This window comes from Apus apus, chromosome 3 (assembly GCF_020740795.1).
Source record: "Apus apus isolate bApuApu2 chromosome 3, bApuApu2.pri.cur, whole genome shotgun sequence".
Classification (NCBI taxonomy): Eukaryota; Metazoa; Chordata; class Aves; order Apodiformes; family Apodidae; genus Apus; species Apus apus.
The window spans coordinates 82,718,767-82,733,419 of NC_067284.1; the positions used below are offsets into that span (position 1 = coordinate 82,718,767).

Consider the following 14,653-nt stretch of genomic DNA (forward strand, 5'->3'; position numbering starts at 1 on the left):
TGACAACATAGATGAAAGGGGAGAAAAATAATTGGAATTAAGGTAGGACTAATGTGAAAAAAAATAGGAAAGTCAAAGGCTGACCAGTTAGGACAATAGGATCAAAGTAAAGAGGTAAGGAAAGATGCCAAGAGATATGTGAGGATAAGTAGTAAAAGGGAACAACTGTGCCACTGACAGACCGAAGTGCTGGCTGTGCCTCTGCTTTCCTTGCATGGCCGTGGCCAGGTCCGCTAATGCTCTTGGTAGCCTGGAGACAATACTCAAGGGGTGCTCAAAGAATCAGCTAATGGAAGTGCAGAAAAAGACAAACACATGCCAATCAATTCTATTATGAAGGTATTGTAAAACTAAAAAGCAGTAGCTTAGGACCAAATAATACTGCCCTCTGAAGTGGCACATTTTTCTCTTTGCTTGCCCTGCAGCACTTTTTCCTCAACTTCCAGAGCTGACATTTCTCCTTCACAGGAAGCAAACCAACAGAACCCAAAGCAGACCTACAGGTGTCTCAGGACCACATTTTCAGAATGATTATACAAGTTTTGTTATTGCTAGTCAGCACATTTAGAAGGAACTGTTAACAATATTGATGGTTTTAAAATACATCAATATCACAATGAAATCATGTTGATAAATAAAAGAGAATATAGGGATAAATGATTTTTTGGTGGGCATTTAGCCTTGATCATTTATAGAAGGTTTTTATTCTAATTCCTCATGTGTAGAGATGAAAAAAATGTGTCAGAATTCTTGGATGTTTCATCTAAGAAGAATGTAAACAAATCTAGTGGTTCATAATGCTAATCCAAGTAAAGAGTCTTTGAAGGGGAGTGGGGTAAGGAGTGTGTGAGTTTACTAATCTCTTTATTATATTTAAAATAGACTTCTTTTACAGTAAAAATGTATGCAATTATAATTAGGCAGAGAAAGAAAGCCACAATCCAACTTTATTAATGCTTTTATTTATAGCATTACAGTTCTCCTTTAAGCAGTAATACGCTTTGCTGCCGGAATCAACTAAGAAAATTACTTTTCCCAATCTCTAAAGCAATCACTTTTATAGCTTCATCTAGTAAATGAGCAGCCTACTCTCCAATAATGAAGGGCAAAAAAGATGTGGAGTTCTGTTTTTTTTAAGCTTTGTTATACACTAGTTATTTTACAGACTCTACTGAATTGCCAGACTCACATGACAGATTTATTCTCAGAAAATGCTATTCAGAGGAAAGCTGAGTTCTGCTAATGGGAGAGAATTGAACTGATCATCAGTGCTCTCATTATTCAAAGTTTTATTCAAAATAATCTATGATTATTGATGTGAAATCATTTAAATGGCTCAAGAAGAAGTAGAAATTTGGTTGAAAAATACTGATGACAGAGTAAAGTTTTAAGTTATGGTAGATTCTTGTTCACCAACTAAATTTAATTTTTTAAGTAGTCTAAAATGGGAGTCCTAAACTTTGTCCCAATGAGTAAGGGTTTCTATAGCAGATATAGTACAGAAATCACTGACTTCAGAGATGAAATCCAGCTGTGAAAGTGTGGAGTTGAAGCATGTCTGCTTTCATGACTTGTTACGTATAATGAAAGGTAGTGTTGGCTGCGTGCAGTTGTGGGGTACTTGCTTATCATATATTTACTAGGTGGCAGCATGAGCCTTCCAAAGACATGGTAACATGGATGTCTTTTGTAAGAACAGAAGAGACATTTTCTGTTAGAAAATGTACAATCTAAAATTTTACAGTAACAAAAATATTTAATGAAAAATCAAGTACACACTACAGGTTTTAATAAAAAAGTTGAAAGAAATGGAAGAATTATGACTGAAAATAATAAAAACCTATGGGAGAAAAAGTTTAATTTACTTCTTAAATTCATGTTGTTATTCTGCATTAGAGAAAAGGGTATCAGGCTTCAAATTCTGTTTCTAAATACTGGGGGTTTTAACATGGGCTGCACTGTATTTTGTGGTTTTCCTTATGGAATCTCAGTGCTTTATGGATTTATGGAAGTACTTTGTCTTTTGGGTGAAAATGAGAAAGCCACAAGTTAGCTCTGGAAAGTGGATTTTCATCTTTGAAAGGACTTGAAATCTATGAGTTTCTTCCTTGTTTGCAGTCTAATATTTGTGCACAGATTAATTAAACATGCATACAGGTGATTAATCAGCTCAGCTACCTGCTGTTCTTAGGGAAGTGGAGTGTGCCTGTGCTGTATCAATTCTGTGGGTAAAGAGGAGACCTTTTATCTCTATGCTGTTGTACTTGTCATGGTTTGCCTACCCTGCATTAAGATGGACCTTTGGCTTTTTGTCAGTAAATTAGAAATCATGTTTGGCTGGGTGGTTGAGTATTCCAAGGAAATGCCAGGCCTCTCTTATGTCTCCCCTGTGACAAGGGGTGGGAAGTGTTTTGGTTATATGTCCATTTTTTCTACTGAGTAAATCAAAAGGGTGCAGCAGGCAGCACAAAATGCATTCACACGGGTGAGAGCCGTAACACTTTTACACTGAACTCTGTGTACAGCAGGTACTTTGCTGAGAAACGGGTGTTTTGATTACTTGGACTAGCAACAAAGGCCAACGTTCCATATCTTCAAAACCACTGTAAGGGCATATTTAGATAAATGTTGCCTTGGGAACTAACTAGCTCCCAAGATGTCACTGAAGTTAAACAAGCAATTGAAATAAATTAATTCTGACCTTTCCTTTGTTCTCAAGGATCTGCCATCCTGCATCCAGTGAGCAAACTCTGCACACATGAGGATCCCCTGACAGGTCTTCTCTGGATCTTCCATGTCACTGCGGAGCCCTGTGTAAGCGCGTGGGAAATGTCATCCCAAGCAAATGCCAGCATTGCCCTCCTATCTGCTTTATTTGCACACAGCAAATGGTTATGCAAGATAAAAAGCAAACAAGTAGTGGGGCTTGCCACCTTGAATTTCTCAGAGATCTGATTCTGAGAGGAATGGAGGCTGTGATTATGTGGGTGTACCTTTAAATGGCAGCACTGGCATAAGCAGTTCTGCATCTCATCACACCCAGACACAAGCCACTGATTCCCACACTTGCCTTGGGCCTTCAGTTGTGCCAGAAAAATTGTAGCCATGTGGTGAGCTGGACTAGTGAATTGCTCTTCATCTAAACTAATAATTTTATTTTTATTAACTTTTAATCTGGATCCATTTTCTCATCCAATTAATTCCTTTAACCCAGAAAAAGCTACGTGAGCACAACTGGGAAGGTGTTGGAGGGAAGAAGAGTTGCTGGAAATGAGATCTGTTCATGCCACTGTTACTGGTTTGGGTTTTGTTGTTATTAACTGTGACAGTTGCAATTCTGTAATACTTTGTTTTCAGACAGAGAGCTGGGGTTTGTAATGATCATCCCTCACTGTTTCTTTTTCTTCCTGCTCTCTCCTGTCCCCACACTGAGCTCTTGGCTTTCTTGGCTTTGTGGATAGAGCAGTTTCTGAGACTGTGGTGGCAGAATTATTGTAAATGAGTGAAAAACAAAGCAAAAAGCCCACTAGTGAGCATAGAGGATATTTGTTCTCCTTGATCATGCAGGACAGTCTGGTGGGGAGGGTAGGGAAGGGAACCAGGCAAGAAGCTGGCTCAGTGCCTGGAGAGGGGGCTGGGAAGTCAGCCTGCAGCCACGGAGACCTCTCTCTTTTCACAACCACAACTCCACAGGGAGATCTTTGACTGCTGCCCATCTGTTCAGGGAGGCTCTCTCATAGCAGGCTTTTCTCCAAGCTCCAGCCAGGCACAGACACATGAGCTGGCTGGGGAGCGTGCCAGTGGAGATGAGCAGTGGCAGCACACAGAGGGCAGGGAGTGTTTTGTGTTTTCCTTGAACCACCCATGCTGCAGCCCAGAGCACGTGAGCTGGTCCATTGCAATTCCAGGGGCTGCTGCAGGCACCCACGTCTCTCCAGAAGCAGAGCAGAGGGGCCCTTGGAGCTACCGCCAGAGATTCTTCTCTGTGCACTTTTTTCTCAAAATTTTCTTTGTATCAGGGACCTCAGATGGTGTAAAATAAAGCAGTAAGCATTACAGTAATTTTTCATTAAAATATTTCGATCAGAAACAGCCTCATTTTACAACAGGTAGCATTAACTTTGGGGACCAGTATTGTTTTGAGAAGGACATAGTTTATGGTTTATTGTACATGGAGACCGAGTGGGAATATCATTCAGAAAGAAGGTAAGTTTGTCATGCAGGTAGTTTGAGTGCTACAGTTTAAGGCTGGCCAAAGTAGAGTGGACAAAAATTGTATTGAGAAAGCTTTCTGGGGATCGCTTGGGCTTGTACTACAACATAATTTCTGTGATTTCATATTTTGCGTGTGTGGCAGTTGTGTAAGAAGCTGCTAAAGAAAAGGGAGCAAGGTTTTAATTGTATACTTTAAGAAAAAATTACATATTACTAGGAGCTTGGACTGATGAATGGCACATAATCCTAGAGTGGCAGGATTCAGTCCTGGTAGTAAAATGGAGGGGGGGGGGCATGAGGAGCAGAGGGCTGATTCAAAGTTAAGATAGAGATTTTCCTATTAATCCTTGAGTGATCTCTCTTTAAAATAAGTCTGAATCACTAATGCTTCTGGGGCCAGGCAGACTTTTAAATTGCATTCCAAATCCAGTATTCCATAAAGAGCACAGAAACAGTAAATAGTCTAGTTTGTCTATTAATCATTCAGAGACGTACTAAAATAACTTCGTCGTCAAGTTGTGCATTCCTCTGCTTTTGTACTTGTTCTCCTCTGCGTGCTGGCAGGTCACACTAATGGGGCCTCTGGAACAATTCCCAACTTTTTTGCAATTGGTCAAGAAAAAAGCATGAAAATTCCTGGGGAACTGATCCTGTGTCTGGATCACTTTTGTCTGCCCAATATGGATGTACTTTGTGCTAAGGTTTCTCATTGTAAGCAAATAAATAAAATGGAAGTGTTTATTGCAAAATTGTAGGGAAGAAGATAGTAATTTTTTATATCAGTATGTGTACACATCCATATCCTAGTGAGCAAACTGTATTATAAAAAATAAGTTTTGGGGCCTAGGGGTAATGAAGGATCTTTGGTTGATCTTTCTGAGTTAGCACATGATGGTTAACTGCATCTATACTGAGCGGAAAACTCAGTTTAGCTGAAAGAATAGAGCAGATCTATGGCACAATGGCAAGGGCCGTGCGTGCTGCCTCCCACCCACACGTGATATCCCCTCAAAGAGGCTATGCAAGATGCCATGTAGACTGAGCACCAGCTATGCTGAAGTGTGCATGCACTTGTGAGCTCTAGGTTTTATGGTATGGACTAGTCAGTTCTTCTCTTGACTCTGGCTTGAGGCCAGCCTCCCAAAGGTATAGACCAAAACGTGTAATCTTTGTATGCCAAGTGACTGTCAGCAGTAGTGTGAAGCAGAGTGGCCACAGCTTGCTTTCTCAGACTCCTCTTTAGAAGTCTCATTACTTGGAACTATTTGCTTGGGAATACACAGAATTAGGAGAGGGGGGAAGAACAGTGCTGTGAGCAAAGGGTATGTAATGGTGATAAGGAGACTGAGGGACAGCAAGAATGGAGTAAGCAGAGGAGGGCAGCTGTTCTTACTGTGGCAAGCTTGGTGGTGACATGGGAAATGATGGCTGGAACATCCACCATGGATTGGATGTGATGCAGAAGCATTTGTCAGGTTCAAACTGCAAATATACACTGGCCATGCTCATACAATATACTAGCGCTTCCTTGTATTTTGTTGTCCCTTCTCCTTTGCAATCACCCTAAAACCTCCCCACTCCCCCATCCTACCTACAGCTCAGTGTAGCTTCCACAACTCCAATATGCTCCACTTTCTACTCCCTGCTGAGTCTCTGCAGCCTGAACGTGACAGGCTCCGTTTTCCCAAAATGGGAGAGGCATTCAAAAGCTCCTGTTTATCTCCTCCACCTTTACAACTCTCTTGTTCCAGCCTGGCTCCATGACCCTTTCTCCCAGGGCTCTGTATAATGCACATTCCCAACACATGCCATCAGATCGTGTATCTCCATTTCTCTCCACCTTTTTTTCTGCTGCAGCACTGTTTCCTACTGGCAAGGCTAATGAGGTTAGGGCTCCTGGTGATTTTCTTATCCTTGCTTTGCCTGTTGCAAATTTATCTTTTGGTTTATCTTCATTTCAGTAAAGCATTTGACACTGTCTCTCACAGCATCCTTGTAGATAAACTGAGGAAGTCTTGATGGTCAGGTAGTGAGGGGAATCATGAACTGGTTGAAAGGAAGAAGTCAGAGAGTTGTGGTCAATGGGACAAAATCTAGTTGGAGGTCTGTGACTAATGGAGTCCCTCAGGGTTTGGTACTGAGACCGGTCCACTAAACTGGGAGGAGTGGCTGACACACCAGAAGGCTGTGCTGCCATTCAGTGAGATCTAGAGAGGCTGGAGAGTTGGGCAGGGAGAAACTTGATGAAATTCAACAAGGACAAGTGTAGAGTCTTGCATCTGGAGAAGAAAAACCCAGGTACCAGTACAGGTTGGGGGCTGACCTGCTGGAGAGCAGTGTAGAAGAAAGGGACATGGGGGTCCTGGTGGACAGAAGGATGACCATGAGCCAGCAATGTGACCTTGTAGTCAAGAAGGCCAATGGCACCCTGGGGTGTATTAGAAAGGGTGTGGTTAGTAGGTCAAGAGAGGTTCTCCTGCCCCTCTATTCTGCATTGGTGAGGCCGCATCTGGAGTATTGTGTCCAGTTCTGGGCGCCTCTGTTCAAGAAGGACAGGGAACTGCTTGAAAGAGTCCAGTGCAGAGCCACAGAGATGATTAAGGGAGTAGAACATCTCCCTTATGAGGAAAGACTGAGGGAGCTGGGCCTCTTTAGCTTGGAGAAGAGGAGGCTGAGGGGCGACCTCATCAATGTTTACAAATATGTTAAGGGCAAGTGTCTGGAGGACGGAGTCAGGCTTTTTTCAGTGATGTCTAGTGATAGGACAAGGGGCAGTGGGTACAAACTGGAGCATAGGAGGTTCCACATAAACATCAGAAAAAACTTCTTTACTGTGAGAGTGACAGAGCACTGGAACAGGCTGCCCAGAGAGGTTGTGGAGTCTCCTTCGCTGGAGACATTCAAAACCCGCCTGGACACATTCCTGTGTGATGTACTCTAGGTGATCCTGCTCTGGCAGGGGGGTTGGACTAGATGATCTTTTGAGGTCCCTTCCAACCCCTAAGATTCTGTGATTCAAATTACCCATCATTGTTGCAGCAGCTGCCCAGATACCTCTGTCTGGCTCTCCTCTCAGTCAAGTCTTTCCCATTTTGATTTCTCTCTTGTTTTGAAAACACTATAGTGAAAGGAAGAAAGTTGTGAAAACAGAAGGCCGATTTTAGCGGTAGTACAAGCAAATGCAGCTTCTGTTTCTTGGGCGTTATGTTTGCTGACTTCAGAGCAAGTTTAGCCTGTAACTGGTGCTGTTGAAAACTGTTGCAGGCAGAATTTGTGTGTTTGCTTCAAGGCAGCTGTGATAATAGCAGCCCAAACATTTGCTCTTTCTGGTTCTTATAAAAAAAAATATCTTATCCACTGGAGAGGTAGTTGAGCTTAGTGTTGTTGCTTCTGTACCAGAACAACTTGGTAGTATCCTAGGCTGCTTGCAGGCTTTGGATCCAAAGCCTCCTGGTGCACTTTCTTCAGATTGTTGCATAGACCTAGATCTGGAGGCTGAGTGGCAACCCCATGAGCCTTGGCCTCCTGCAGTCTACGATGAAGAAGTCTCCCAGTTTGTGTAGCTGCCTGGTGACCTTGCTTGAGCAGCATAAAATCCACAGGTAGCACATGCTGCAACACAGCTGCGCCAGGGTGTATTTCTCTATGACCCCTCATCATTGTAGAGTGTGTATGTGTAAAGTCTCCTGCTAACTGCGTTTTGACTCAAAATGCATAGTAAAGGTCCTAGCCTTACACTCCTGTTCTTGAAGCCAAGCTTGCTCTGTGGCTTTCATGACAGCATTAGTGGAGTGCCTGGAAGCAGGCAGCTGAATCAAGCAAGAGGTTGCAAGGCTAGAAATGGTAAATGGCACTTTCTTGTATCCTCCTTCTGCACAGGATTGCTTTGGGAATTGGTTTTCTTTTGAAAATTGATGAAAAGTCTTTTTTTTTTTTTTTTGCAGTACTGCTATTCTTTTCTCTTGTTGTCCTCCACTATGAGACAAAGCAAGAGGCTGGGCAGCAGCCTATTACCTCCCAGGAGGTGTGTTCTCACCACGTGGGGAAGGTCCAGAGTCTCAAGGATAGGGTTCCCTCTATGCATCCCAGACCACATCAGTTATCCCTCTTCTATAGCATAGAAAACCTCCCCACCTAGAAGCATAAGTACTCAGAGAAATGTCTGTTACTTAAAACATGCTTTGATCCCTACAGGGATCTTTTTTTTCATGCAGAAAAAGGGCAATCTGGCCCAGCCTTTAGAATGCACAATTTTATGGGACAGGGAAATCCACTTGGGTTTTAAGTGGCAATGCTGGTTTTCTCTAAGATCTCACCCTGCAGTTTAATCTTTAGTGAAACAAAATTGTTAGATTTAATTTTTAAGAGTCTGGAATCTGTATTAGCAATCTAGCCTACAAATTGTGCCTTCTGATTGAATTCAGTAGACCAAGAGCTTTGTGTAATTGAGACTGTAGCAAGGTAAAGAGTTCTGTTAGGATTTCACATATTGATCACTCCACTTCCTCATGGGATGTGGACCACGCTAGGACTGCTGGGTTGTGTTGAAGGCCTGATAAGCCTATTTTAACAAAAACATCTCAAGGGCTTCTAAAACAGAGGCAATTATCAATACAAATGCATGTTTCCTTTCGTCAAAAGTTAAGGGCTCATTAATAGGCTGCACAACAGCTGCTGCTTGCAACGTGTTACTTTATGTTAATTAAGTTGGAGATACTGTTTCCTCAGCCTCATGAGTTGTTTTTTTCCAGAAAGAAAAGGAATTAGGTTCCAGGTTTTAATTTTAATAGTATGTGTGGTAGTAGTTTCTCTTGCAGTGCTATATGCAGTATTTTGGTAATTGAAGCCTGGGTTATATTTTAGAGTGATAGTCCCATCCCACTGCTTGTGCCCAAGTCTAAACTGCCCACGAATCCTGGCATCTTTTGAATTTTGTGTCAGGTTACTGACAATGTCTGCTATTTCTTATGTTAGCATTATTGGTTAAATAGTTTCCTGTTCTAACATCAGCAACCACAATTTTTTTTTTTTTTCCATTGGATATTTAAAAAATGTTTTAAAACTGTGTTTATTTTAGCCTCTCAGTTATGAGAAGGAAGCTCATTGTTCCTTCTGACAGTTTTACCTTTCCTATAAAAAAATCCTAGCATTTCATTTATAGCCTGTTTTATGTAGGTGGGTTGTGGGTGTTAAATTGACACTCTATATAATGTTGCAAATCAGATGTATGGAAAGAAAATATGATCAAAGCAAAATGCTATGTTAAACTTTACTTTAAACAGGGTTTTCCTGTAAGCAGCTAAAAGTTTAGCACCTTACAGAATTGCTTCCTTAGCTAGTAGGAGGAATTGTTTTGTTTGTTCATCAGAAAACATTTAAAACCATTTAACACCTCCTATAATGTTTTCTGATTTATTTTCCATTTCACACACATTACCTCATTAATTATCACAGTTCTGCTTATTAATGCTTGGATTGAAAGTAAGCAGTAACATGTTCTAAGGAATATTGGAAAATTCAATTGTGTCTAACCATAGATGACTGTGGATAGGTGATAACTAGATTGGAAAGTTTGCAGCAAATGTAAGTGTACAGTGAATCAAATTCTGTTACTTGCTCAAAATCCTGTGTTGCATGTTTCATGGTGTCAGTTTACCTGATAGTTCTTTTTCTTCTTTTTTTGGTGTTTGAACTTCTAGAATCATTAATTCAAGTGAGAATTACAGTTTTAATTGTAAAAAAGAATATTTAGCCCTGCTAGCTGTTGCTTAAAATGGCAAGTAATATGTTTATTAGAAGATCAGAAATAGGAAGTTAGATGAAAAGAAATATATTTACATGTTTTAGTTCTCTAGGTATCCTGGAATTCTTTTGAAGTTGTGACTCATATTCAACTACTACTGGAATTCATGGTACTGAAGATCCCATGAATGTTTAATGGCAGGTGGCTGGTACCGTTACTGCCCTCCAGCTGCTCTTTACTGTGACTTTTCCCCAGTTGCTGTCATGACTAAAATGTGAGGATGAATAGGTTACTCTGAATTAGCTTCAACAATTATTAATTTGGATTAATCATCTAATCTGACAAGCACTGGAGCACTGAAAGAAGATTAATGATGTGAGAAATATCCTAAACTTTCCTATTATTAACTGTATTCTGGATTTAGTCCTGCAAACATACTGGTGGGGCCGATTCAGATATTCCTACTGATGTGATGAAGACAAGATGCTTTTAACCAACAAGTAGTTCCTATGGCCTATAATCCTTATTAAAACCACACAATTCAGAGTGGTTGGTTGAATGTCCCAGATTAGCAGGATTAAGAGCAATTTACATATACTTTAGGTCTTTGCTTACTTCCCCACTCCGTAATTCTCTACTCATGTTCCTCTTGTCAGGGGTCTGTTCCATGCAACAGCCCACTGTAGGCTACCTGCTCGAACCATTGCACAAGAACAGAGTCTGATTTTCAGAATGGGGCTGTAATTGGGTTCCTATTTCAAAGGTCATTATTATAATGCATAGCAGGTTTCAGTTACAGAATAGACCTTTAAAAATAAACTGGTTTTCCCAACAGTGTTGGGAAAAAATAGCAATTATTTGGTTCTAAAACTGGAGAAAACTAAGTAAATAGTATAATGCATGGGAATGTTCCCTATACCTGTTTTTCTGGAATGTACTGTAATTAAGGTATTAAACAGTACGATGCTAACACTGCTTATTATTGATCTTAAATCTTAATGGTATGTTTTATTGCATCCCTCACTAGTTTTGGAAGCCAAAGCCCTGAAATGTGAAGCAGTTTCTTTTTTTAATACAAATTATGCTATTTTGAACAATGCTATTTATTTTTTTATCCTAGGTGCTGAGGTGTTGTATATGAACATGTCAGCATATAACGAAGGTCGGCTTCAGTCATCTTTCTGGATTGTTGATAAACAGCACGTGTACATTGGAAGTGCTAGCCTAGACTGGAGGTCACTGGGACAGGTAATTTAATTGAACAAGTAATCCTGTATCCTTTGTGGGTGTATCGAGGAAAAAAGTCTTGTTTTGAGGCTAGCAGGTGAAGATGAATAGCTTTCTTTTTATGGCAGTTTGCTGGCAGCAGTGTGAGCATTAAAAACTGTGCTGCCATGGTTTTGATAACTATAGATTTTACTTCTTGTCATTGGAATAGCTATCCTCAGCAGTTATGCCTTGTTTAAAAAATTTTAAAAATAGTATTGTCTTTCTCAATGTCTGATGATTTTATTGTTTGAAAATTTTAAATTCTGGTTTACTTATTTAAAAAAATAAAAGTGAACAAACATGTTGGAAAACAACCTGCAATAGAAGCTCCCTGGTAATGTTGTATGCATGACTTAGTCCTTCTTATCTGCCATTTAAATAAGGACAAGCAATTTGGAAATGTTTCCAGATAGATGAGTATTACCCTTAAATACCCACCAGCTCTGGGTAGGAAGAGATTTGTGGGTACAGAAAGCCAAATAACATAAGGGTATTGGAGGTTGTACATATTAGAGAGAGAATTTCGTATTTTGATTCCTCATAAACAAGAGAGTTGAAAAATGTACACTGAGGCCTCTGCCAACAACCAGTGCTGAGGACTCTATATAACCATTTTGAAGAAGTAATTAATCTGTAATGAAGTTCATTTGTCTTGCAGCTTTTTTTCTTTCTCCAGCAATTTCAGGATTAAGAAAAGCTGTAATGTTTGGTTTAGCTACATATCACTGACTGCTCTTCGTCATATTTAGGGAGTGGGGTCATATTTAGGGAGTGGAACCTTTGCTTTTAGATGTCAGCAACTGAAATGCACAACAGAGGGGAGAACAGAAGCAAACCTAGTTACTAGTTGCAGTAAGAAAGCTTATTTTCTACATATGAACAGAATGTCAGAAACACATTAATAATTTTGAACATTGGTTCTAATGATTTCGTAAAGAAGATGGATGTTGTTGGTTGTGTTGAAGTTTTCAAGGTTTGTTTTGAGCCAAGAGGCTGAAGGTTTGGATAAAAACAAAACAACCATTCTAGTAAAAAAAGAGCCAAGTAAACACATTTTTGCTCTTCCTATGTATATTAATTTATTTAACTGGAAACTTTTTTGAATGTTTACAAAGGAATCTGAAAATGTAGAAAAGACGTTGTTAGCAAACCAGAAAAACTCTTGGCCAAAAGGATGACATATTTTTAGTCAAATTAAGAATGTATCTTTGGGGCTTTTAGGCAGTTCTGAAATTTGAAGTATATATATTGTCTGTGCCTTATGATCTAAACTGTTCATATGTCATAAACAAAATAGCTCTTCACATAACTATTTAGTTTATAAATAGTTTATACTGTATTTTATCTTTGAAGCCTCTTCTAATTTGAGTTTTGAGTACGAGTGAGCATAAGAACCATGAAGACCATCTACCAGATCAGTTGAAAATATTTTAATCATTGTGGTTATGACCTTTGTCACAGATGATAAAATTCCTTGCACGCTTGTTCTTCATATACTGAAGTAAATCTTAATTCTTGTCCCAATCTATATTAAATTCTCAAGTTCTTTGCAGGCCAGTGTTTCAAATGTGATTCCTCACTGTTAATTTTATCATTTTATGCGTGCATTTGGAAACTTCTATACATGTCTGTGCATGTTTATATATATAAACCACTGTATTTTTATATATAGTGATAAGAGGGAGCTCAGAGGAATATTTGTACAGAGCAAAAACCAAGGAAAGTGTTTTGCATGCACACAGGACATAATCTTAAAAGCCATGGTGAGTCAAGCCCTGACTGGGGAGGCATATTTCCTACATATTATCAGAGTACCAGCATAGCTGCAAAGGAAGGATCAGATCCCTCTTCTCTCAATACAGTCTGAATGAGTTTAACTGGGAGACAGCGGAGCAGATAGTGCCAGGCGTGTCATGCCCCATGCCCTTGCACTTGGGCTGCCTGCAGTAGCCAGGTAGGGCTTCTGCAGTTTTGCCATGAGAGGCAGAGGACTTGCTGCAGATTCCAATGCATGTTCCCTGTTACATCCTGGTTTACCTGCAGCAAAAGGACCACAAAAAGGGGTTGCTGATTAGTCACATGCAGCCTCTTTAAAGTTCATCTGACTTCAAGAGTAACAGAACTGTGGTTATTGAACCAGCAAACCACTTTGACTGGTATTCCTAGACCTTGACAGTAAATCAAAGGATAAAGTAGGTCTTTGCTATTCTAGAAACATATGGTACCTTGGCCTATCAAGCACAGCAGTTGTCTTCTCACTTCAACAAAATACCCAGCATGAGTCAGTCACCTTGTAGCTAACAATGTCTTATTATTCAGCAGCACAGTTCCAGTGTGAATTATATGAGTGCATCCAGTTTCACATGGAATAATTTCTGAAGTGCAACGAAAAGCTTAAGATTTTCTTGTCATATCTTTTCACGTGCCTTTTCTGAATTTTCTACGTGCAGGTGTGTTGCTTAGTCTGCACTGAACCTTTGTGTGCATTCAGGCTCATGCACTGCATGATTCATACAGGGGCACCTACCTACCTGCTTTCCTGGTGTGGCAGTCACGCTAGAGATGCAGGTCTCTACTGTATTTCACCCTGGGCAATAGTTTTAGAGCCTTCTTACTGCTTGTTTGCTAGGGGCTTAAAGATGTAGAAATGCTTCTGTAGCATAGCAGTACAGAGCACTTCACATACAGCTGCTGAGCATACTAGAGAATACTTATGCAAGGTCATTGTACTAGATATAACTGGATTTTATTGCTATTTTTGTCCTTTTGCAGGGTTTAAACAAAAACAACAACAACAAAAAAAACCAAACAAACCAAACCAAAACAAAAAAGCCTGTTAGCATCATTCTTCTTTTGGTACCCTTTCACTCTAAAGCTGAAATAGTAATTTAACTTCTAGTAGCTCCTTAGAAAACAACACGAGGACTTCTATGTTCAAAGGTATCAGCTTTGTTTTTGCAATCTTAATGGGAGTTCTCTACATTTATATGCTGGACACCAGAAATCAGTCTCATATGAGGCTTACTGTGTTATGTTGCCATTTTATTGATATACTGATGAGAAGCAATAGTAATATTTCCTTCAAAAGTAATTTTTTACATCAAGGAGAAATTTTTGTATGCTGCATATATTACTCAGGCAAAAATCTTTAGAGCTGCATATATCCCTGTGCCTTTGCTGTCACAGTTTTAATACTTGCCAGAGTCTCTGCTCAGAAATTATGGGCAAAGCTGACAGCACAGTCTATTACTAAGTTTGATTACTACTTTTCAAGTAAAATTGGGTTTCAGTTAGGTTGCAAGTTTTCCAAAGCTCTAATAATTTTGGCTGAAGTAATCTATGCTGGCTATTTGTTTCAGTCTGAAATCAAACCCCACAGGCAATGGAAAATACTTTTTAGATTCTAAAAAAAAAAAAAAAAAAAGG

The 14,653-nt window shown here is 39.8% G+C and overlaps 1 protein-coding gene across 2 annotated transcripts in view; it reads left to right on the forward strand.

Moving 5' to 3' along the window:
* Positions 1 to 14,653, forward strand: part of PLD5 (phospholipase D family member 5) — a 140,450-nt gene that overhangs the window by 97,269 nt on the left and 28,528 nt on the right. Inside the window, exons 1-2 of one of the 2 annotated variants that reach the window (XM_051614309.1) lie at positions 2,770 to 2,814; positions 11,079 to 11,206. In XM_051614309.1, the coding sequence (XP_051470269.1) occupies positions 11,096 to 11,206 (111 nt within the window). In that variant the 5' untranslated portion in view covers positions 2,770 to 2,814; positions 11,079 to 11,095. Of the gene's footprint in view, positions 1 to 2,769; positions 2,815 to 11,078; positions 11,207 to 14,653 lie in introns of those variants that run through there. The other variant, XM_051614307.1, reaches the window with a different exon arrangement.